The following is a 26,930-nucleotide window of genomic DNA, read 5'->3' on the forward strand; positions in this document are numbered from 1 at the left end:
GTAATGTAAACTTATGGAATCATGTATTTTTCATTGAAAATGCCAACAATTCCATGTATAAGCATACAGACAAAAATGGAAAGTCTATTATATATCTTAAATAAATTAATATACAGCAGCCTAAAATCAGAATTTGATAATAAATCTAGTTAGTGGATGAACCTCTAAGAAGGTAAACTGGTGGGTAAAATGGCATACAAGAGTTTACTACACACAGTTTAATAAATATTTACAAAATGAACAAATAGAAGAAATAAAGCAAAACAGAAAACAAAAGAACTAAAATGAATTTGAAGGCATATCCTGATGTTTTCCGTTCACTTCTTTTCTTCCAGATTACTTGGGAGATTGTGCACAGTAACAGCACCACTGGCAGGGAAATAGCATGCGTGCCCCTGTTATTGGAGAGACGCTCAGACCTCCCAAAGATCTCAAAAGCTCCCGAAGATGTCCATTCGAGGAAGTCCCTGTCCTCCAAGATTCAAAAACCATCCTTACCGGGAACCCCCAAAATCAAGCAACCTCTTCCCACAGCTACACACTTAACCAGGCTTCTGGGGCCTTCCCAAGATTAGAACCTGGGAATCCACTGTAGTCACAGTCACCTCTACCGGCCCGGCTACTTGACCGATACCCTCTCCCGGCTTCTTACTTTATCACTTACCCAACTTCACCCAGACACCGGCGCCCACTCACTGCCTGCGGACGGCTGGGACTAGGAACCAGTTTTCCTTCCGCCGGAAGTCACTGCTCTAACGTGACCATGTTTCTAGTCGAGCCCTAGGTGCCGAGGCACCAGTAGGAAGCTCCGCTGCTCCCGCTCCGACGCGGTGGCTATGGTAACCAGTCACCAATTCCACGGAGTTGACTGGATGTAAGTGTCCGAGCTGTAGAGAAATGAGTCCCTCGCCTCGCTCTAACTCTCCCTTTTCTGGTTCTGCTACTGTCGCCTCTCTCCTCATCAGCGAGCTACCTACCCCTCTGCCTATCCCCGCCTTCGCTAAAGCTTTCTTTGCTCCCCTTACCCTGCGCTCGCTACTCCCAGTCCTTTCGGTGTGTACTTGGCGGAGCGGGTGGAGGTTATGAGAAGGATGAGGAGATCTGATAAAATATGTTCAAGATAATTATTTCTTTTATACCTTGGCCACCGCCTTTTAAAAAATAAGAACTTTTCCACAACCTTTTTTTAATTTGCTGTCTCACTTTGCTTTCACTTCAACCCAATGAGACAGAGAAGGAGGGTGTTACTATTAGGGCAAGCAAACCAAAGACCAGGACCCAAATAGATAATTGAATAGAAACAGAACCCTTGCCTAGTCCGCATATTCTCAGGCCGCTATGTTATTTTTTAAGCATTTAGAAAAAGAATGATCTCCTCCCCTTTCAGTCAGTTAAGTGGCACTCCAAATGGGCGCTGTTGGGTTTTTCGTGGTTATATGTTTTCCTCTTCCTTTTCTCTTTCTTCCCTTTCTTTGTTTCCTTTTATTATCTCTTCTCTACGCTTATTTTACATTTATCTCTCTTCCTGCATTGTGCCTAGAGGTGTAAATACATCTTACTTTTTGACATCTTGACGTACCATCTTACTTGGAAACGTTAAGGTGGTCTTGTTGCTCTGTTTAGATTTACTATCCTTTTTTTTTATCGTCTACCAAATCTTGGTTTAAGAAGCATTGGAGATAAACTTAAATAGAATAAGTAAAATATTCTAATATGATCTGTTATTTAATTTTGGTAAGAACTATAAAGAGTGATACAGGCAACTTTAAAAAAATCTAAATAGAAAAGCATAGTTTAGGTTCTCCACAGGGTTTTGTCGTGTTTAAGGTAGACACAGTATATACAGAATATTATCATTTCACAAATGTAATCAATATAAAAGTTATTAATTAGATGTTTTACATTCCTTTTTCCTCCTGCATCCTCAAAAGTTGGGATGTATTTTGCCCACATAGCACATCTCAGTTTGGACTAACCACATTTCAGGTGCTGGATTCCCACACTTGACTAGTGGCTACAATACTGAGGAGGGCAGATCTAGAGATAAAATCCTCTTTAATTGGCATTCATTTACCTTTTCAATATGGTCCTTAATTTTCTAACCTAATCACCATTTACCTACCTTACTGAAAAATTTGAACAATTGATCTTTTCTGGGTGCTTCATCCATAATTTTGCTCAAATGCTACCCCTTACTTATAAAACTGTCTTTTCTTCCTTCTATTAATTTTATCCCTCATTTAAGGCCTGTATTTTCTATTAAGTCTTTTATATGGCCCAGTCCTTAGAAATTACTTTCTCCTCTCAACTGCATAGCAAATTTTGTGTATGCTTATTTGCATTCATCTTGTGGTACAGTGCACTGTTTACTTTTGATGTTTGTTCTGGTTCCCCGGTTGAGTTGCAAGCTTTCTGAGGGCAAGAACATCTCATTTGAGACACTGGCTATCTTCATTCTATGGACTTCTAACAATGTATGTCTATGATACATTTGTTTTTCACTGTCTTTTTTTCAGAAGACAATTTATCCATTTTGTGCATGTATGCTTGTATGTGTGTGTGTGAAACAGAAATATTGGAAATATAAAATATGTTACTTAAGTGGTAAAGAGCATGAACTCTGTAGTCAGACTACGTAGATTTAGTCCAGGCTCTGCCTCTAATGCCTATGAGAATTTTTTAAAGTTAATCTCTGTGCTTTGTTTTCTTCTTCAGTAAAAAATTAATAATAGTCTCGGGCTGGGGATATAGCTCAGTTGGTAGAGTGCCTGCCTCGCAAGCACAAGGCCCTGGGTTCAATCCCCAGCACCGCAAAAAAAAATAAATAAATAAATAATAATAATAATAATAATAATAGTCTCCCTGATAGACTTGGTTGAGAATCATCTGAGACAGTGCCTGTAAGTAGTAAGCCCTTAGTAAATCTTGGTTGCTGTTATTATTATTAATAATGAAATATTTGTGGCTCAGGTTTGATATACTATTAAACATCTCTAGCAGTATTTTAGAAATTTCCAAATGAACAAATGAAAACCAGAAACTATTGAATTAAAAAATTAAAATAAAAGTCAAATATTTATTGAACTATACTTTATTCTGCAGCTTGACTGCAGAATAAATTAAAAAGCTTGGGCAAAGCCTTAATTTGTATCGTCAGCATCCAATGTAAGAAAAGGTAGTTTTAAATTAAATATTTTATTCCAAGATCATTGATCAAGTACTATAGATATATCAATATATATAAATAGATACTTGAGAGGTTCAAGGCCCTTGGTTGTAATAGCAAGAAATTACACTGACATTCAGTACAATACTTTAGTACTAGCCTACCCATAACCTAATGTTCACTGAACATTAATAAATTCTTATTTCCAAATCATACCAGTAAGCTGTGATTCTCATTAATGGGTAATACTTACAATATGTATGGTCATATGAGTCAGCTTTCTGTTATTATAGTGAAATACATTGTAAAGATTAAAGTTTTATATTAGCTCGATTTTAGAGATGCCAGTCTAAAATCAGAAAGACCTATTGCTTTGGGCCTCTGGTGAGGTGCCAAATGGCAATGATAAAGAGTGTATGAGAGAGCAAACTGCTCACCTCAAGGTCAAGAAGCAAAAAAGGAAAGAGAAAGAGACCAGGGTCTCACAATCCCCTTTGAGGGCACACCTACAGTAATACTGAGGACCTCCCACTAGGCCCATCATCTCTCAAGGTTTCCACCAAATAACACCACCCTGGGGACTGAGCCTTTAACTCAGTCCTTTAGGAGACAATTCAAACCAAAGCAGCAGTGTATTCTGCTAATTATTTCCTCTCCTACTGTTGTATTTACTTGACCCTTTCTAGTGGTTTCGTCACCAGCTCTTTAATTTCCTTGATACATATTTCTGAATTTTTAGGATCATCTTATCAGTAAACTAAGCTGCATTAGTTTTAACTACAACAAGGTTTATGGGTATGTTCTGAAATTAGATAACAACTATAGCAACTTAGAACCTTTTGGGAAGATAGAAAAACCCCAAGAATTAGATAGTGATGAGATTTTAAAAAATAATGATATAGTACATATGTAGCTTTCATTTACTTATTCACTGAACCAACAAGTATTTTGAGTATCTACCGTATACCTCACATAAAAGATACTAGACATAATATATTGGCTGCATCCCTTTCAAAAGCTTATGGTTTATCTGGATGACTGACATTTAAACAAGGAACTGAAATAAATGTAAATGCTACGTGAGAGGAAATACAGACAGATGCTATGATATTAATAACTTATAGGTATACAAACAGATTAGATTGCTTGAAAGATTGAAATTATTGACTCACAATTAATCCAGGAACATGAATGGAAACATTAAGCTTTAAATAATGCTTTGAAGGAAGGGAGAAATAGATATCTAGAATTAAAGAAGCTTCTTTCTTCTTTTGGTAGATTATAATAAAGCTTATCCAGTATTGAGAATCTAATGAATAATTGCTGTAGTTTGGATCTGAATTGTCCCCCAAAGACCCATGTGTCGACAACTTGTTCTGTAGCTATGACACTATTAATAGGGAAGTGGCAGGAACTTTAAGAGATAAGGCATAGTGGGAGGCAGTTAGTTATCCTTGAATGATATATTGAGACTACTGGCACTTTGCTACCTTTTTTCTTTCCAGCTACCATGAGCTGAGCAACTTCCTCTACCCATACTCCCTGCCATGTTGTCCTGCCTTGCCTAATTCCAAAAGAACAAGTGAATAGGGGCAGAAACCTCTAAAACCATGAGCCAAAATAAACCTTTTCCTGCTATTAAGTTGATTACCTGAGGTCTTTTGTTATAGTAATGGGAAACTAACCCAACATCCTACCTCATCTTTCAGAAATAGTTTTTGTTTTTGCATCTTTCCCTTCTGTTGGTCTTCGTAACTTGGTTTGTTCTCTCCTTTGTCATTTCAGCAATACTCATCATCAGTGAATATTCATTGAATTTAGTACAAGGCAATGTCCTAAACAGGAGAGAGACAAAGACATAAATAACATTTTGTGGGCATCACACCTGTTGCTGTTTTTTATTTTTTTGTTTGTTTGTTTAACTTCATTGTGTCAGTGTTTCAGATATCTTAAAGGTCTTTATTTTATGGGATATTTTTGTTATGTTTTCCTAGCCTCTTATACATCTGATGTTTTCATCATTCCATGAACTTATTAAAGATATATATAACCCATCATCTATTTCTCTTTATAGTCATTATAAATACCAACTTATTTTTTCCATCACTTCTTTATCCCTTTCTCTTTGTTCTTATGACTACTCTGACTTCTCTGTGTACTTTCCAACCACCCTGAAATGTGTGATGACCTCTTTCTATCATTTGGGGATATGCATTTATATGCTATTTTTTAAAGCATTCTTCCTTCTCCATTTTAATTTTGTAAACCTCAAATATTTTGGAAAAAAGCTTATTTTTGTCATATAATTTACTCACAGAAGAAAGGTTAATCTGAATGATCAAAGGGTGTTAATTTGTGGGTTAAAATGTGTTAAACAGTCGATATGAAGTCTGTTTAAGTCAATTAGAGATTATAATGAAGATGTTTCCAGGGTGTTAGGAAACCTTTTGAAGTTACTTTGTAATTCACTAGTGTATATTAACCATGGCACCTGACTCAACATGCTATTGCATTTGACTTTTAAGTTTGTGTAAATTCTAATAGATTCAAATGGGTCTACCTATTTAGAAGAAATTTGACTCTATTAATAAGATTCTTTTGTTATAGGAAATTAATGGTTTAATTCATCATTATAAAAAGGGAAAATTAATAGCATAATTATCTTTATTACTCACATATTTTTCTAAAATAAAATGTATCTACACTGTATAACCAATAAAAATTGGAGGTTTTATTTGTTTATATGCCACCTTATTTTAAAATTACTGTCATTTTTTAAATTTAGTACCTTAGAAAGGCAGAATGATAAAGACAAAAAATTTGGTGTGATAATTTAATAAAATGATTTGTTTTCTCTGCTAAAATTATTTGAAATAATATTATGAAAAAATTTGGTGTTGGTTAATATCTTCAAAATTTTCAGAAAAGCTCATTTATTATGAGGAATTTAATGTTATTGTTGTCAGTTTCACTAGTTGAATATAATTTTTGTAGGGCATGATAGCATTAAGATGAAAAAATATTATAACTTCAACAGTTCAAATCCACAAAAGATATGAGGGTAAAAACCACATTTTAAAATACATTTTTCACTTAGCATCAGGGTTACTGTAGTACTATTTTTTACTACTTATGTCAGCTTACTAGTAATAAACACATTTAGCATTGCAGCTTCTTCTTACAACCTTTCAGTTTAATTATTTAGAGACTGATGCAAAACAAGTCTTGTATGCTAAAGGGATTTCTGCAATGATGGATTAAATGCCAAAATAATGAAAGCACACAGCTTAAAAAATATACTGAAGAATAGATGTTTTCTGATGAATTTATACCAAATATCATATTTTTAAAATATTTTAAAGCAATTCACAGTATTGCTTTTTAATCTACTGTAGAAGCACCATGAGTATAGTCTCTTATAGCTCATTAGCAATTTCTTTAATGAGTTTTTTGGTGTGATAGTTAAAGTAACAGACAAATGACAGATTGTTTGCCTTTAATGATTTCCCTGTTTCAAGCCCATTACAAAGCAATTAGAAATCTGACAGCATTTTCACTCTGCATTACTGATCATCTAAAGTGATGAGGAATGAGAGGTGATGAATATTAATTGTATATTTTCATATGATTATCATAAATTATTACCTTGTCTGATATGCTGCAGGTGAAGCAGGAACATTAGAGAAAGGCAGTCAGATATATTAATTTGAAAGACTATATAGTTTGAAGAAAATCTTTGTCTACAATGTAAATCCTCGTCTGCAGTGTTAATATCTATGAATATTTCTTTGCTAAGATTAATTATTTTAGTTTATTTTTACATTTGGAGCAATTTAAATAAAATTTCTTATTTGAATACAAGAAAAGGAAAAATTATTCCATAGTAATATGTACAAAAACATATTTAAGTAAAGGATTTTAAGAATCTAATTTGGAGAGTGAGATGAATTTTCTTGATGTATATATTATATAATATTCAAATATTACATAATTTATTATGTAATATTCAAATATGTCACTACAGAGAAAGATACACTTAGAAATAAATCTTATATTAGTCTTGAGTTAAAGACAGGTAAATGAAAAGGCAAGATAAGAAAGTATAGCCAGATATAAAATATTTTTTTCTAGGTCCTCTGTAATAGTCTTTTTAGACAATGTATCCTGTTTCCCCAGTTTCTTGCTTTAAGTAAATGAAGCCAATCCTGTCATTTGGATACAAGTACTGTTGTTTCTTGGGCCTTGCCTTCAACTTGGAGCAAATGTTGTTCCAGAAACCAGATAACAGTGTTTAATACAGTGAGAATTGGTAAGCCTAACACTTTTGAAGTTACTAGAAATGTTTTAGATCAATTTTATCAAAGTGGATAAGTTTATGTCGGTATCTCTCTAATCATAGCTATTAGCTGGTAATCAATATGCAATTAATTGAATTGAATTTCATTATACTCAGTCAGTAAAAGTGGTTGAGTCTCTAGCATTTAGTAGTCCAATGTAATCATCTTTTTACTAGCTAAACTTTCCAAGTATATAACTTACTTAGTTTCTGATGACTTCCCATGATTTTTCTCTAGGGATCTCCTTCATATATAGAGTAGATCCAACTAACACATCTTAGAGAATCAGAATGGTAATTCAACCCTTAACTCCTTTCTGTTCTTATTTATTATTTCAATCTATTGATACTTTCTAAAGGTCAACCAATTTTCCTTTGCTTTTCTATTTCTAATCTATATTATATTAGTCAGTCTTTTGTTACTATAATGAAATATGCAAGACTGAGTAATTTTATAAAGAAAAGAGGTTTATTTAGCTCTCAGTTCTGGAGCTTCAAAAGCATGGTGCCAGTATCAGCTCAGCTTCAGTGAAGGCTTCCTGACAGCACCACAGCAAGCAATTACATTACTAGACAGGAAACCAAAGAATGACTCAGGGTCAGGTTCAGGCTTTTATAACAACTTACTCTCATGAGGACTAACTCAGGGATCTCTTAAGAACTATTTAATCCTTTTTGAGGGCATGCTCCCAGAGATTTAAGGACCTCCTACCAGGCCCCACTTCTTAAGGGTTCTACACCACCTCCTGTTTTAGTCAGCTTTTTCACTGCTGTGACTAAAAGGATCTGACCAGCACAATTATAAAGAGGAGGAAAAGTTTATTTGAGGGCTTATGGTTTCGGAGGTCTCAATCCATAGACAGCAGGCTCCATTCCTTGAGGCTTAAGGTGAGGCAGAACATCATAGTGGAGGAAGTGGTGGAGGAAAGCAGCTCACATCATGATCAGTAAGCAGAGAGAGTGACTCCACTTGTCAAATACAAATATATACCCCAAAGCCAGGTCCCAGTTCCCACCTATTCTAGTCACACCCTACCACTTCAGTTACCACTCAGTTAATCCCTATCAGGAGCTTAAATCACTCATTGTGTTAAGACTCTTACAACCCAATCATTTCTCCTCTGAACCTTCTTACATTGTCTCACACATGATCTTTGGGGAACACCTCACATCTACATCATAACACCTCCCTAAACTGCTACCTGAAGGACCAAGATTCTAACACATGCATTTCGGGGGGACACATCCAACCCATAGTGATTACCAACAGGGATACCTACTTGTTTTTTAACCAAAGTCGCCACTTCCTTTAGAGAAATTATTTTGGAATGCTTACATATTTTTCCTGTAACAGAGAACAGGTATCCATACTTCCATTCATCAGAACTTGGACTGTTCAACCATGGCACTGTTAGCAAATCAACATCTAAGGAAACAAACACTCCTAAACTGTGAATTATAAACAGCAACATCTACTCTGAATCAGAGTTTCTGGAATATGTTCTAGCATTTAGTAGTCCAATTTAATCATCTAAAAATTCTTTCTAAAATTTCTTTCTTGGACAGTGCAGGAGGCAGATCTAAATACAAAAATGTGGACTAACTTTATCATTAATAATCACTTCAGCATATTTTTCTCATTTAATCCTTATAACAATTCTATAAGATAAGTAAGGCATAAGGAAATAAGTCTGGTAAGGGGCAAAGACAATATTTAAACCTAAGTCGGCTTACTCCAAACCTCTCATTTTTCTGTCATACTACCTTACTTTCCATATGTAAAAAATCTTCTTTTAAGTGGCCAAAATTTTAGAGATAGGAGGACTTCAGAGTTCCTCCTGTTTCCCTATTCCTATCCCCATGTTTTATACAGACAGGGAAAATGAACACAAGAGAGTTTAGGATTTATCTCAGGACTGGCTCCAAACTAAAAGCAGAATTCCTGGAGTTCTTGGCTCAGTTCCAGTGCCCTTTGTATTACACTTGCATTACATTACACTACCATCAGCTCTGCCAAAGCTACAGGACCATTTTCTTTGGTTGTATTTTCTTCAGCTATTAAATAAATTATTGATTACAGACTTGACTTGATAAATACAAATATTCTCAACTTACTATTTTTACTACATTGTCTTAGTTATAAGACATTTTCATACTATATATATATATATATCTCCCCTAAACATTCTGTAATGTCCTACAGTAAGAGGGGAAGTAAAGAGTGTATCTGCCTTTTGTTGAGAGTTCTAAGGGGAGAATGGTCGTAATAGTTACATGTCTTCATTTCCTTCTTGGTACACTAGTACAGGGGAACTCTTCCTTCTCTAGCATGGAAGCTTACCTGATTGTTTCCCCGGTATTTAAACTTAGAAAGACAGTTAAGTTCAAACAATAATTCGGTGATCAAACTTTCTTTCTAATATATCTACAGTATTTTAAATGGTAACAGAGGTTGGGAACAACAATTTTCCTGGTCCCATAAGCAGCTCTATTCAACATAGTGGAGTCTCTTGCATGATGCTCTAGTATAAGCCAAATGTTTGACTTCCTATCCTCATTATTGTCTCTTTTCAACAGTCATTTTCTCAAGGCCCTGGAGTACTCTGTACTCACCATGTATTCATGTATTTTAGGTTCCTGATACAAAGATTTCTTCTTGTTTACATTTTCCTTTATCTGATCAAGTAACATATGTTCTTCATAGTCTTCAACTTTCAAGTGTTTTTACCAAGCACTTATGTTTTAAATGCTGTTGTATCACTGTTATGGTTTGGGTGTAAGATGTCCCCCAAAAGTTCCTGTGTTAATTTAGGAATATTTGGAGGTGAAATGATTGAATTATCAGAGCTATAACCTAATCAGGCCATCCTAGTTTGAGTGACTGACCAAGTGGTAACTGTAGGAGGTAGTAGGTTATAGGGGGCGTGCCCTGGAAGACTACAAATTCCCTGTTGTTGCTTCCTGGCTGATAAGAGGTAAGAAGCTTTCCCCTATTGCTGCTCTTCCTTCACAATGATCTGTCTTACCTCAGGCCCAAAGCGATGGAGTCAATGGAGTTGGCCAACCTTGGACTGAACTTTTGAAACCATCAGCCCCAAATAAACTTTTACTCCTTTTAAGTTTTCTTGTCAGGTATTTTAGTCACAGTGATGAAAAGTTGACTAACACAATCACCATCTCTAGCCATAGAAGATGCTTTTTAATTCATTCATAAAGCACTCTCTTTTCCTCTAGAAATTTCTAACTAAATTGTGTTTCTGTCTTGTCTTTGTGCAACACCACTTGGTTGAATCTACAGGTCTTGTAAGATCCATAGGGAAAAGAAAGGTCAACAGACTGAAAAGAAAATTAAGGAAATTAATTTTTTAAAAAATTCAAGAGATCTGAAGGACCTGATGTGATGAAGTTAGCTGACCATGAAGTTATCCTGACCATGCAGGAGGTCAGGAGTCCTTACTAGTCATCAATAAAGGCATTAACTCAAGAATTCTAAAACATATCCTCAAAAGAAAGGAAATGGGTCAATACCCACTGGTCTAGCATTGCAGTTGATTTTTAGATTCCTTTCTTCCTAAATCATTTTTCCTACCGATTTGGGGAATGGAATGAAAAGGCTCACAACATTGAAATTACACTGTTCACATTTCACATAATAATATGACCTGTCATTCCATCATAGAAATATACTAAGTTCATATGGCATATTTGGTTGTTCAAATACTATGTTGTTTTCCAGTGTTTTATGTGAGCCTAGGTGTTATTAATTGGTTGTTTAATTTGTTATTTCATGTTTCCAGGTTAAACTAAGCTGTCTAATTACCAAAATCATTTTCCCCTTGTTTTAAAGAGGTATGTTTTCCCTTTTCCAGTCTCCAGGGACATTTTTTAATCACTTTAAGATGATGAAAGCAGAGAGAAATAGTTAAAAAGGAGTGGGAGGAAAGAGGAATAAAAAATGATATTCTTTTTTTCTTTTGCAGTAGTAACATTGTTTGCGTGACCTATTTTATTCTATTCTTTGTGAATGGTCATAAAGTTTAGTATCTAATTCATTCTTTGAACCTATTAAAGTGTATATTAACTATCCCTTCAAGAAAAAAGTTTACAATGTACTTCTTAGAGAATAATTATCTAATTCTAGAACCCTAAGTTATAGATATTTATACTGGGCTGTGAAAACTGAATAATTTTCTATTACTCAGTATTCGAAGGAGATCAGGTTACCTCGAATGGTGTCTCAACATGTCAAGCAGTTCACTGTACTTATTCTGTTCATGCTTGGATGTTTAGTCTTGCTGATTAGTGGGTGTTAGGATTATAATCAAAGAATTACAAGTAAATATCAAACATCAGACTTGAAGCTATAAATTATCCTAAGAATAAGGCATTTAAGAAAAATATTATCTAAAGCTGTAGAAAGCAGTTTGATTTTGTGGAAATCATCAGGTTCTAATGGATCATGTTTCTCCATTCTGAAGAGCACTGAAACTAATGGGTCACATTGTTTGAGCAGTACCACCAGTGTTCCAGATCAGGTATACTTTGTTTTTTTTTTTATTTTTTATTTTTTATTTTTTTATTTATTTTTTTTAATTGTATACAAATGGGATACATGTTGTTTCTCTATTTGTACATAGAGTCAAGGCATACCATTTGTGTAATCATACGTTTACATAGGGCAATGATGTTTATTTTTTTTCCCTTCCCCCCCACCCCTCCCACCCCTCTTTTCCCTCTATACAGTCCTTCTTTCCTTCATTCTTACCGCTGTCCTTATTTTTTATTGCCTGCCTGTGGCTTGTTACCAAATGAAAACCATCTGTTGCAACCATTGTTTATTAAAATCAACACAGGTGTTTTATCAAGTAAAATGAAATTTTACTTCTTAAATATTAAAGATAAAGAATTATATTCCAATGTCCTTTTTTTGGCAGGCCACTTCAGACTGTGTTGACAGCTCATGTATTAGATAAGGCCCCTCTTTACAGCCACTTGGATGAAAACTTTGCAAAGTACTGGATTCTAATTTGTGTTGCCTCTAACTGAATCACTAAGACCTTGACAAGTTTGTGAAAAATGTGAGAATGTGGTCCTCCCTCAGTTTACAAGTCAAAATTACTAAATTGGGAAATTATATTATCAAATAAAGAAATAATACATTATGCATACAAATTATAGGTACATATAAATTTGAGAGAGAAAGAGGGGGGATTGTAGAAAAAAGAAATAGGTAGACAACAGAGACTTTAAAAAGATTGTGTCAGGGAACCCTATGTGAATGAAATAGTCATTCTAACTATATCTCCTAGCTGACAAAATGAAAATGGTAACCCATGGTATTGAGTCAAACCATTCTGAATGCCAAATGGCAGTAAGGATGGAACCATTTTCCCCTGATTCCTAGAAGAATGCATAATCTTTTACCTTTTGTTTTGGGTCATCACAGATTTTGAGTATTTGCTTTAGAATACTAAAGATAGCTGAGGTAGGTAGTTATAAGACTTCTCCAGAGATTATTGAGCCAGACATATTATTAAATCAACTGTTAAATTAATTTTTAAGAGATAAATATTTGTTCTGAAATTGAATTGCACATCACAGATAGGAAATATAAGTTGTACTTTCCCAATACGTGGAATGCTATATGACTAATTGAATTATTAGGTTGTATGTATTGAAAGCTTAACGGTTGAAAGATTTTATGTTGCTATAGCATTTAACCATGAGCTCATTGAGTGCAGTGATTTTTGCTATGGTATTTTCATCATGTTTATGGTGAATCCAATTATGTTTGAACTTAAAGTAGTCTCCCCTTATCCTTGATTTTGCTTTGTGTGGTTTCAATTACACATAGTTAACCATGGTCTGAAAATATTAGATGAAAAGTTCCAGACATAAACAACTCATAAGCTTGAAATTGCACACCATCCTGATAGGGTAATGAAATATCATGCTATCCTACTCTGGACGTGAATCATCCCTATGTCCAGTATATCTATATACTGTATACATTACCCACCCATTAGTTGCTGAGAAACCCTTTTGGTTTTCAGATTGATTATCACAGTGGTATTGCAGTACCTGTATTCAAGAAATAATGCTGGCAATTCAGATATGCAAAGAGAAGCCATATAGCGCTTCTTTAAGTATAAAAGTGAAAATTATTGACTTTCTAAGGCAAGAAAATAAATCATAAGCCAAGCTCCTAAAATCTGTGGTAAGAATGAATCTTCTGTGAAAATGAAGAAGGAAACAGAATTACATGCTAGTTTTGCTGTCACAGTTCAAACTACAAAAGTTCTAGCCACAGTGTGTAAGTGGTTAGTTAGGATGGAAAGACATTAAATTTGTATGTATATAAATAAACATAAATATTTTCATATATACATGAAAATAGCATATATAGTATTTGCTACTATCTGCACTTTCAGGCATTCATTGGAAGTCTTGGAATGTATCCTCTGATAATAAAGGGAACTATTGTACTTGTTAATTTTTTTCATTGGAGCATTTATGCTCAGTAAAATCATAATGACAATTATTTATGTCTATCATTATTTGCATGAATAAATGATTTCTCTTCAATAAAAATAAATAGGAGCATGCATATGCATGATGATATTTCTAATTGTTTTTCCTCTTGCAGACTAGTCAATTGTTAGCTATTACAGCATGTGGTTTCTTTATCAAGGAGTGAGCATAAGGTGAACTCTAGAGAACTATTTTGTCACCTCACATTTGGCACGCTGCCTAGACAGTGATCTTTTAATTTTTTTAAATTTCACCCAGGAGAATTTTGTATACTAGTTATTATTGATACAAATCGGAAATCTAAATTTATGTAATTAGATTTGTAAAATTTGTTTTCAAATGATAGTTGAGCAATTTTTCTGTTCTGTTTTGGTTGACTTACCAGTACCTTTCAGTAGATTTCAAACTTCACATCATGTCTCACATAATTGCTTCTCTCTCCAGCCCTCAATTATAAAATTCAGAAAACTTTATCAGTAATATACTTATTGTGTCTCTTAGGGCACCTATAAGAAAATCGCATTTTATTAAGCGGGGAGGAGAAAGGAAAGAACTCTTTGAAATTGGTGTAAAGATTCTCAGGTCATTTATTCAAGTAGTAGCTCCTGGATTAGCATTAAACTTCTTCTGCTTTTTATCCACAGACTTCTGGATTTCCAGGGTCAAGTGCTGCATTTAATGCATGCAAATAGTAAACTTTAGCAAAATAAAAGGGGATTTCATGCTTGGGAGAAAAAGAAGTTTATGTGCTTTTACCCTACTGAAAGAATACTGTCTATTAAAGGAATATAGAGTGAGAGGAGTTCTTTTTCCTGACTTCATTTTGGAAAATTGACTTAAAAACCTTAAGATTTCCCATAAAGCATTTAAAAACTTTTTAAAAACCTTTTCCATTGCTACATGATAATCGTTTATTTCTGAAGAATTATGTTTTTCTTTCTAAAAAGGGAACTAAAGCAGAGTGGAATAATCTTTTACCTATAAAATATTCATATTTAAGAAAAATGAATACAGCTGAAAAATTGCATGTATTTTTATGTTTGTATTTACTGTTACTATGACAACCAGCACACTACTTAGTATTTATGTTGTCTAAGACTGGGAACACCTTTTCAGAGATATAAATATGCCAGAACGATATATTGTATTTACTTTGAGGTTTAGAAAAATATTTATTCTAATGCATATTTTTGAAGAAAATAATAACAAAAAATATAAACTTTACCTTCATTTAAATGGTACCATTTTTTGAAATATGCTTTTAAAATCAAAATAATTACATTTATTCTTTTTCTTGTTATAAAATCAGAATATATAATAGAAATAATGACTTAAACTCATGATTCAATCTTGAAATATAGACTGTTGACTTTTCCTATTTTTTATGACTTTATGTTTTGATTCATAATTGATTCCTGGAAATAGAAAATCTGAACACACTAGACAAGACCCTTAATGCTAGTTTCATAAGTCAGAAAATGTAAATAGTTTGTGTTTCTGATTTGTGATTGTTTTTAACATCTACAAACAAAAGATTTATATTTTATATTTGAAATTAAAGGCAGGGTTGCTGTTATTTTTCTTAGTCTAATTATTTAAATCATTTTTTGACATGTGTGATGCATAAATATAATTTTAATATTAAACATCAGAAGGGAAGCTATGAAGCATAAAATCAGACATGTTCATGTCACGTATTACCTGTTAAGAAAAACTGCAATACAGCATTTAAGTACAACAGAACAGTGAGCATATTGTCTCTGATACTTGTAAACAGGATGGATCTACAGTTTCACAGTTTATGTTGACAGTATCTTTGTGGGAAATGTAATTATCAAATGAATTATAACACATCTTAGTATTAAGATTATTAATAGTAATTTTAATTGCCTTTATCAAGATAATTGGATATGTTCTTGTAAGTGTATGGGAAAGGGGACATTGGGCTAATTAGATATTTGAACATAGTTATCTTTAAAATACCTAGAAGTTTAACATATATATTCTAGATTTTAGGAATTTCTTCCTTTAGTTAAATGTTTTTCTAAGCAGAATTAAATAATTCATAATCCTCATAATTCTGATTATTTTTTTGACTTCCTCTTTATTGATATGGTTTTTTAAAAGTTAAATGATGATAATTTAAAAAATTAAATTTTCACTACCAATTTAGAATATTTTTTCTAAAATTATTGTAAAATTAGAAAAGTTAAGAAAACATCTTAATTCACTAATTGGTGCTGTTGGACGGGCTCTCATATAACATTTCTTGTAGTTTTAGAAATTGATACATTTATAAGAAGCAATTCGATTTGTAGATACACATCAGCAGCCTCATAATTGTGAACACATTTTGATCTAGGAATTTAACTTCTGGAACTTCTCTAGTCAATGGTATGGTCAACAGAATGTATAATAAGAACCACAGCTTTATTTTGTAGTAGGAAGTATTTGAAACAATAACCAGAATATTAAATAAGTAATAAAAGATTATGTTCTCAACAAATATTTAATACAGTAGGAATATTCTTATTAAGTGAACACAGCAGTATATAAATGGCTTAGGGTTGAACCTTTATTTAAAGAAAAGACTATAAAATCATACACGAAAGGCTAAATACAAATATTCAAAAAGTATAATAGTGGTTAATTCCAAGGAAAGATGATTTGTAAGGGATTTTATTTTTATACACTTTTAAATCTTAGTATGGATATTCCTAAAATAACCCTAGTCTTTAGTTATCATCATACAAATTGCTTTTAATAAGACAAGTTAATTAAAATTGTGATTATATTCATTAAGATGAAAATACAACAAGTAAGGAATATTTTTTTTTTCCTGTTCTGGGGCTAGAAACCAGTTCCTCATGCATGCTAGGCAAGTATTCTATCACTGAGCTATGACCCCATCCCACAAAACAATATTGTTTTGTTCAACATTAATCCACTGTCCTTTTTGCTTTAAATCTGGAAATAGTTGGCAGTTGTTAAATAGTTTGATGGTTGAATGGGTGAATGATGGGAACAGGAATTATCAAAGTGGTTTTAGGGAAAACACATTTGGAAGGCTACCGAGATGCCTTGTTTAAGTAAACTTATGTTTATAATAACAGTAGAGGACAGGATAATAAAGTGATAAAAATATGCAAGAATTTCTTTGCTAACTCATCCTGTTAGCATAGAATAAGGCAAACATTAGGTAACTAAACTTATCCTAGGACATTTAGTTTGTATAACTTTATGATTACAGTTATTAAAATAAGCAAGAACTTTTATTATTGAAATTTCAGTGGGAAAAATAACTAATTTGAGAGCCTGGAACTCCAGTCATCAGTTTCCCCAACTTTTTTTTCAATTTAAATACTTTAAACTAAATTAAACTTGTTATGATACATAAAAATTATATGAATGGGGTACTATGTGATGTTTCAAATCATATATATATTTTGTAATGTTCAAGTCAGATTAAACATCTATCTCCTCATCATTTCTTTATGATGAAATATTCAAAATCCTTCCTTCTAGTTTTTGAAATATGTGGTACTTTACTGTTATCTATAGTCATCCTGTTGTGCAATAGCACACCAGAACTTCTTAGTCCCATCTAACTATAATTTGGTACCCATTGATCTCCATTTCTCCTCCTCCTCATTCTCCTCAGCCTCTTGGTAACATCATTTCTACTCTCAACTTCTGTGAGATAAACATTTTTGTATTCCACATGAAGTGATTGTTTTTCTGTGCTTGGCTTATTTTACTTAACATAATGATCTCCAATTCCATACATGACATTGCAAATGACAGGATTTCATTTTATAATGGTTGACTGGTATGTTGTGTATATGTGCTGCATTTCTTTATCCATTTATCACCTGATGGACACTTAGGTTGTTTGCATTTCATTACTATTACAAATAGTGCTTCAATAAACAGATATCTCTTCAACAGACTGATTTCATTTCCTTTGGATATATATTCAGCAATGGGATTGCTGGATCATGTGGTAGTTCTATTTAATTTGGGGGGGAACCCTCATACTGTTTTCCGGAATAGTGCATCAATTTACATTATCTACCAACACTGTGAAAGGTTTCTCTTCTTTCCTCATCCTTGCCAGTGCTTATTTTTAGTCTTTTTGATAATAGTCATTTTCCTCTGGCTATTTTTTTCTCTGGCCTATTTTGTGATCAGGTTTTTAATGATAATTGGTGGTCTAACTGAAGACCTCCAAGACATCGTACTTCAGTTGCTGAAGTAGCACATTAATTTCAGGAGCAGGAATTATTCTTACTTCCATTTTTCACAGATGAATAAACTGAAGCACAAAGAGGTCATACAACTTGTTCATTGACATCGCTAGAAGGTAGGAGGCAGGGATGCAAATCTAGACAGACACTCTGACTTCAGAGTTCAGGCTCATAACCACTGTGTAATTAAATGCCTCTTATAAAAGAAAAGATCCAGAAGACATCTGGATATTCACAAGAGGGGAGTGCATATTCATTAAAAAAATGTGAAGAAATAGGAAATAAAGATAATGGTGATTGTTCATTGTGTCTGTGAATAAACTATGCTTTTATCAATAAGATGTAAGTCAGTGTCTTTATCTGTACTCTGTTAAAATTCCATAGTATTTATCATCAAAGTAAAATTAACACATTTTATTTAATTTCTAATTGATAATTCTCATTTAATTAGTAATATATGAGAATGTAATCTGAAACCTTATTGTATTCTCTACCTAACCTATGAATATGTTCTACTTGTAGTGAGGATGACACTTTTTTAATATAACAGTGTGGAAGAAATATTGCATTTCATAATCATACTGATTTCACACTTACATAACTCACTCCACTAAAAACATCCTGAAACTATTTTGCAGGGGGAAAAATGCCATCCATCACTAAAATTGTTTCCTCTTTTGTGAAAATGAGGAATATAATCAAGCATAAGTAAAAAGTAAAACTATTGCTATATTTCAAGAGATATTTCTGAATAGTTAGGAGCAATTTTATTTTTAAATAATTGCATTGTATAATAAACACACCTTCACAGTCAAAGGATTTTATTCTGTGAGATGATTTATTCTTTAATGTAATTTTGCCTTGCTATACACAGGTGGATTTTTGACTTCAAAACATTGTCCTATTACGAGGGACTGGATCTTTGAAAGAATTCAAGGGTGCAAGGGTTCTTAAGCCCTCCCCTTAAAAGGGAGAGCAAGAGTGTAAACACCAACAACCCTTTGGTCCCCAGTGGGAATGTCAGATGACTGCTAGGCAAAGAAAAGCACCTTCTCTTATTATACTATAAAAGAGAGATACTTTTTATTATTTGGTATAGAATTTCAGATTCATCTAACATTTATTGAACATCTACCATGTGCCAAGCACTGTGCTGGATGCTTTCACCTTCATCATTTATTTAGTCATAATAACCATCCAGATGGGAAAACTGAGACTCAGAAGGTTGTGATACTCAGGGTCACATTCCTATAAAGTGGTAGAAAAAGACAAGTTCCTTCTCTTATGCAGATGAGGTATGAATTCTTCCATAATACTTTTAAGCAGTGTTATATTTCTTTTGTTCTTCCATATGCTTAATTAGCAGCAAGTGTAATATCATACTCTTTGAACGTCTCGTCTTCTGTGAATTATCTAAGAATCTTAGACGTTCGTGGTAGTTCAGAAGGGAAGTCCTCCAACTGTCCTCTCTCAAATGAGGAAGAGTCCCGACATCAGTACCTTTGTTGGTGCTTCTGGCACTGTAATGCTGCTGTTATTGCAAAAAGGATCACAGACTGAGTAATTTATAAGCAGAAATTTGTTTCCTGGGTTCTGGAGGCTAGGAAGTCCTAGTTTGAGGGGCTGGCAAAGGCCTTCTTGCTGCATCATCCCATGACAGGTGGAAGAGCCAGGAGTCAGTGAAAGAGAGAGGCAGACAAAAGAGGGCCAAACTCATCCTTTTGTAAGGAACCTACTTCGTGATAATGGCATTAATCCATTTATTATAGCAGAGCCCTTATGCCAAATTACCTCTAATATTGTTATAGTGGCAATTAAATTTTAATTATTACAAGTCTGGGAAGGGACAAATATTTAAAACATTGCACCTTTTATGGTCCTACTACATTCATTGTCTGACTGGTTCTACTGTTCCATGCTTCCAGAAGTCTTCTGTACTTGACTTCCAACTCAGCCTTGTAATTTAGCATGGTCTTTGAAAGAGGGCATGTTGGGATTCTCTAGAGAAACAGAACCAACAGGTAGTCTATATTTGTGTGTGGGGAGGGCCGTATGTGTGTGTGTAGGGGAACGAGAATTTTTAAGATCTGAATCTCATGATTGTGGAAGTTTGGTGAGTCCAAAATCTGGAATAGTCTGGAAGGCTAGAGTTGAGGTTCAAGGTCAAAGACAATCTGCTGGTATAATTCCATCTTATTCTGAAGAGTTCAGTCTTTGTTCTAGTAAGACCTTCAACTGATTAATGAAGCCCACCCACATTATGGAGGGTAATCTGCTTTACTCAAATTCCACCCATTGGAATATTAATCTCATTAAAAACACCACAGAAAATGCTCAGAATAATGTTTGATTAAATATCTGGATACCATAGTCCAGTTAAGTTGACAAATAAAAAATTATTTATCACAGGATAAATCACTTCTTTCAGTACTGTGTTCAACTGGAGTGCCCTTTGCTACTGGGTGCCTCAACTTGAAATCTAATCCCTCCTCTGCCTCTCTCTCTCTCTCTCTCTCCTCTCTCTCTCCTCTCTCTCTCCTCTCTCTCTCTCTCTCTCCCCCTCACATACACACACACACACATACACGATAGATTTGTTTGTATGGACCAATTCTTGCTAGTCTTTTTTATATCTTAAGAAATCCAGCAATTTAAGTTGAAAGCCAATTAGGTCCAGATTTTGAAAGTGCAAAAAGGTCCACGTATCATCCCTGGATAAAGGAAAACCAGATCTCCAAAATAGGTAGCACTCCTTTCCCTTGAAAGTGGAGCTAACAAGAAGCACCCTTTGTTCTTCCGTGAAGAGAAAAACATCTTCACATCAAGACAAAACCAGAGACTCTTTGATACCTTCTTTAAAAAGCAACAAACAATAAATCTAAATCAAATAAGTTAAACTTTGTTGGGTCTCATAGTTACATATGCAGTTATACATATAGAATGATACCTTGTAGTGTAAAAAAAGGAGTGTATATATAGATATGTGACTTTACATCTTTATTTTCCTGGGACAGACCCAGTTTGGATAATAAATTATTTGACCAGCTAGAGAATTAACATTGGAATTTTTCTGAATTTTTTCTACTTTAGTTGGATAAGGAAACCATCTCCTATGACTCCAGTGTTTCTGAGGTGGATATGTGTTCTTAGTATCTGAAGTACAATTTCCCATATTTATTTAACAAATGTTTATTGCAAACCTAATATGTTCCAGGTACTCAATTAAACACTCAAGACAGGTTACAGCTCTTACAGAATAAAATGCATTTTAACTAATATTATTGGACAGATACTTCATATATTGTTGGATTTATGATGAGGCTAGAAAATTGATGAATATTTCCATAGTATCTTAGTCTGTTAGGGCTGCTATAACAATATGCCTTAAACGGGTAGCTTTTGTAAGCAACAGGAACTTATTTCTTATAGTCCTGGAAGCTGAGAAGTCTAAAATCAAGGCACTAGCCATATATGGTAAGAGCCTGCTTCCTCATAGATGATAGCTTCTCAGTGTTTTCTTCCTTTGTGTAAAAGAACTAACTAACTCTCTGGAGTCTCTTTGATAGAGTGCTAATAATCCCTTTCATGAGGGGCCTACCCTCATGATTTAATCATATCCCCAAAGGCCCTACCTCTTAACACTATCACACTGGGGATTAGTTTGACAGATGAATTTCAGGGGTCACAAACATTCTTTTTTTTAATTGGTTCTTTTTAGTTATACATGATAGTAGAATCCATTTTGACATAATTATAAAAGCATGGAATATATCTTGTTCAAATTCAGTCCCCAGTATCTCTTCTTTCCCTTCCCTCCCCCCACCTCTACTCCATTCCCTCTATTATCTTTCTGCCATTTACCCATAGTTAGTTTTTTTAATTAATTTCTTATGGATATAAATGATGGTGAAATTCACCACTGTACATTCATAAGTGTACATAGGAAAGTTATGTCATTCCACTGTTTTTCCTTTCCCCATTCCCCTGTCCCTTCCCTTCATTTCCCTTTGACTACTCCACTGAACTTCTATCTATCCTGCACCCCTGCTTATTGTGGGTCAGCTTTCAAATATCAGAGAGGACATTCAACCTTTGGTTTTGGGGGAATTGGCTTATTTCATTTAGCCTAATAGTCTCCAGAGTCATCCATTTACCAGCAAAAGTCATAAAGTCATTTTTCTTTATGACTGAGTAACACTCCATTGTGTTTATATATCACAATTTCTTTATCCATTCATCTGTTGAAGGACACCTAGAATGGCTCCATAACTTAGATACTGTGAATTGTGCTGCTATAAACATTGATGTGGCTGTGTCACTGTAGTATGCTGATTTAAAATCCTTTGGATATTTACAGAGGAGTGAGATAACTGGGTCAAATGGTGTTCCATTCCTAGGTTTTGAGGAATATCCATAATGCTTTCCAGAGTGGTTGCACCAATTTGCAGTTCCACCAACAATGTATGAGTGTACCCTTTCCCCCACATCCTCACCAACATTTATTGTTACTTGTTTTCTTGAAAATTGGAGAGTGGGTCACAAACATTCTGATCAGAACACATAGGAAATTTTTTTCTTCATTTCAAATAATCAACCAAGTTAAACATGAACTTTGGAAAATGGAACAAAGAAATCTATTTCATTTTAACAAGTTGCTTTCTAGTCTTCTAAATCTTTCACAGTGTAAGAATAGCATGAACAAAGATATGGTAACTGGGAGGAGATATACAGAGCATACAGGATGTTACAAAAAGTTTATATTGAAAAATAGTAAGGAAAAAGGCTATTTCTAGCTAATGTAAAAGTCTGGAAGGCTGCATGATGCTCTAAGATTTTTCCATCTTCTTGTTCTGCTGTGAACGGCTTCTATTCCGGAAGTCATGGATGATCCATTCCAGATCCTACACGGCTGTTCTACTTTTTAGCCATGATCACATTTCAGGCATCAGGAAGGCTAAAGATTACCATTCCTAGAAGTCACATATACCTCTTTGCTTACCTTCAATTGACCAAAATTTAGTCATACGATCATTTTACTATACCTAAAAAGCAATAAGACTTTAGTTGCATATTCTAAGTCTATAATTTATAAAGGGGAAAACAAATTTTAAAGAGCACCTAACAATTTTGTCCACAATCCTACCTTTTAACCACTAAAACCACTTTACTTTTAGTCATGAATGGAAAACTTCCAAATACAAGAAACCTTAATGTGATCAGCTTCAACTGGGCTTATTTTATATATATATTTTTTTCTTTAGATGTTGATAGACCTTTATTTTATTCATTTATTTATATATGGTACTGAGAATCAAACTCAGTGCCTCACACATGCTAGGCAAGTGCCCGACCACTGCACTACAACCCCAGCCCCATGGGCTTTTTATTGAATGACAAAGAATTCTTAGAGGAAAGTACTTTAAAAAGGCTGGAACCACAATCTTTTCTCCAAAGACACTGCTTTAGAGTGCCACTTTAAAGAGTTTGGTTTTGAATATAGCAATATCCTTCAAACCTACAAGGCACAAAGCCCCAAATTACTGGACTCTGAATTAAATTTATATTTCAAACCTTCCTAGTAGTCTCTGCATTTCTCTGCTGTAAGTCAATATCACATATTTTTTGGTTCTTGAAAGCAACTTAATCCAAGAGAGTATCAGGAATTTCAGGAGCAGTTTCAACTACAAGCAACAAAGACCCAAATTAATACTCTTTTGAAAAGGTATAGGTTTATTTGTCTTGTAAAAGTCTGAAAGGAAGTTGTCCAGGGTTGGTGTGGTATTCAAGGGTTGTCTGAGATTTAAACCCCTTCTATCCTGGAGCATATCCTTCTTCCCTAGCATCATATTAAAATTGAAGGTGACCAATCCAGAGACAGCCATTATTTCTTCATTTGAGGATGCAGAAAGAAGGAAAACCTAGAGCAATCTCACTCTTGTTGCTCATTTTCACTAATTTGTCATTGGTCAGAACATATTCATACAGCCCTACACAGCTATAAGAAACACTGAAAATCTAGTCCTCCCCGCCAACATACATCTTTATTTTTCCTTTCCTCTCTATTTAAGTTTGGCTTATTTTGCTTAACATAATATTCTTAAGTTCCATTGGTTTTCCTGCAAGTGATGTAATTTCATTTTTCTTTATGGATGAATAAAACTCCAATGTGTATGCATAACACATTTTCTTTATCTATTTTTCCATTGATGGTTTTTTAGTTTAGCTATTGTAAATTGTACTGCTATAAACTTGGGTATTTATGTATTATTAGAGCATGATGAGCTTAACTCTTCAGGGTAAATACCAAGGAGTGGTATACCTAGGTTATATGGTGGTTCCATTCTTAGCTTTTGAGGAATCTCCACACTGATTTCCATAGTGGGTGTATTCATCTACAATCTCACATCCTCTCCAGCATTTAGTGTTGTTTGTATTCTTGATGACTGCCATTCTGATAATCTTTATTTTAGGCAGCCATATGCTCCAGTTAAAAATTAAAGATACTACTATTATAGAAGAATGAAGAAATGAATATTGTCAGGCAATTGACAGTCTTTGTCACAAAGAATTTAGACAAATATTAGAAGATATTAATATATAGATGTATCAGGACATTACAATGTAGTTATTTGATATATTTGATGCATTATTTTAAAAGCAGCCAAAATTATTTTTTAAAATCATATCTCTGGGTTTTCTAACTTTCTCAAAGTCCTAATGAAGTCCCACAATACCTTATATTATCTCCATATTCTTCATTGCCTTTCTAACTTTTCTGAACTACATTCCTACTTCATCATCTATTTATCTACTTTTCTATTCTTCACACATGCCAGTTATATTCCAACTTAGTGTCTTCTCACTCTTCCCTGGTTGTCTGCTTGGTTAAACTCCCTGTCTCTTTCAAGTCTTTGCCTAGATGCTCCCACCTCAATGACACCTGTGCTGACAACCTTATTTAAAGTTGCTGTTTCCTCCCACACTTCCAGTATACCTTTCCCACATCAATTTTCCAATAGCATTGTTCACCTGGTGGTATCTATATAGTTTATTTATTTGTTGTGTTTATTATTTGTTATCTGTTCCCACTAGAGTGTAAGCTGTACAAAGCACATTTTTTTCTCCCTGTTTGTTCATTGAAGAATTCTAAGTACTTAGAACAATGCCAGATATATTATGGGTCCTCAGTAATCAGAGCATGAATGAATGCTTTTATTTCAGAACAGCAGTAAAAAGGTAAAAGTAATATTTTTATTGCCTTAAAAGTAATATGTTTTCCTTAGTCCTGGTATGTCATTTTACATTGGGACATCTCCTTCTTGCCTTAGTGAACTACATCAGAGAGAAGATTTTGTAGTTATTTTAATCAACATTGTTAGTGCATGATTATACCTTGGAAAGGGACTGACAGATAATATTCTGAGACATTATTTCTTAAGAGCACATTGTTTTAGTCTTAAGAAATTAGTTTATATATATTATATAAGATTTCTAGGTTACAAATAAGAAAATTCCAACTCAATTTAACTCAAGCAAAAAGAAACTAAGAAACTGTAGGAAACTCAGGAGATATGGTTGGTTTGAATAAATGGTTTGGGGGACTAAAATGTCATCTGACTCTTTCTTTGTCTCTCTTTCACATCTGTTCTCATCTGTTTTGGTTTCATTCTCCATGGTGGAGGTTTAAATTGTTCTCAAAGCTAGCAATCTCAGAAGTGCACCATTCTCTCTTTACCAGAACTCCAATTTACCAACCTTTGTGTCTGGGCAATGGGGCACTTTGATTGACCAGCCTTGGAGACACTTATTTCTTGGCATGGAAGGCATGGCTGCATAAATCGAGAGTCATATCAGAATCAGGAGGGGAAAAAAAAAAAGAAAGAATCAGGAGGAAGGGCAAATTAAATAAATAAATTTCATTGTGCTAGATTTTTTCAGTAACGTATTCCTCATATAAGATTGCTTTTATAAGCAGTATTCTGAAAACTAGCAAAAGCTAAAAGACTTTATAAGAAATTATCATTTTTTATTTCTTAAATGGGATTATACCATTAATAGACTTAGATTTATATTTAAGTTCTCATCACTGTTAATTTCTAGTGGAATTTTACACTTAATGATTGCTGTATAGCCTAGAACATAATGACAAATAGATTGTGACTAATGTTTACCCTCAATTTGAAATCCAAGAGGATTTTACATTTTAAATTAACTAACATCTTTCACAATTCTTAGCTGCAGATGGTAAGAATAGAAGCAGATGATCATGGGAAGCACTGTCTCACTCTTCTTTATTTCCCTTGACTAAAGCAATGGAGGAATCACAACAAAGTAATCCTGTAGGCACCTTGTATGGGAGTACTGTGAACCCAATTTACAAATATATTTTGAATGACTTACCAAGGTAAGAATATGATTTTATCAACTTAAAATGAATTTTAAAAAAGATAAGTGAATTTATAGAAAGTTGTGTATGTAAATACTTATTTGGTATTTGGTAAAGGTGATATAAATGGTAACTTGGAGATGTGATGAGCCATAGAGGTTTTTGTCTGGGTTAGACTCCTCCAATTTTGTCTACTTTGATGTGAAGAAAAAAGATAAATGATCAGTAAACATGAACTATTCATGTGGTCTGATTTGAACAGAT

The 26,930-nt window shown here is 33.9% G+C and overlaps 2 protein-coding genes across 6 annotated transcripts in view; one reads left to right on the forward strand and one right to left on the reverse strand.

Annotated features, from left to right (window-relative positions):
* Nucleotides 1-758, reverse strand: part of Dnajc24 (DnaJ heat shock protein family (Hsp40) member C24) — a 73,224-nt gene extending 72,466 nt beyond the window's left edge. For all 4 annotated transcript variants that reach the window (XM_047516719.1, XM_047516718.1, XM_047516716.1 and 1 more), the window contains exon 1: nucleotides 665-758. The gene's annotated coding sequence lies outside the window, so the exon portion shown is untranslated. The remainder of the gene's footprint in view (nucleotides 1-664) is intronic.
* Dcdc1 (doublecortin domain containing 1) overlaps nucleotides 757-26,930 on the forward strand; it is a 494,469-nt gene continuing 468,295 nt past the window's right edge. For both annotated transcript variants that reach the window (XM_047516704.1, XM_047516706.1), the window contains exons 1-2: nucleotides 757-874; nucleotides 26,516-26,684. In XM_047516704.1, the coding sequence (XP_047372660.1) occupies nucleotides 26,593-26,684 (92 nt within the window). In that variant the 5' untranslated portion in view covers nucleotides 757-874; nucleotides 26,516-26,592. The remainder of the gene's footprint in view (nucleotides 875-26,515; nucleotides 26,685-26,930) is intronic.

Source organism: Sciurus carolinensis, chromosome 11 (assembly GCF_902686445.1).
Source record: "Sciurus carolinensis chromosome 11, mSciCar1.2, whole genome shotgun sequence".
NCBI lineage: Eukaryota > Metazoa > Chordata > Mammalia > Rodentia > Sciuridae > Sciurus > Sciurus carolinensis.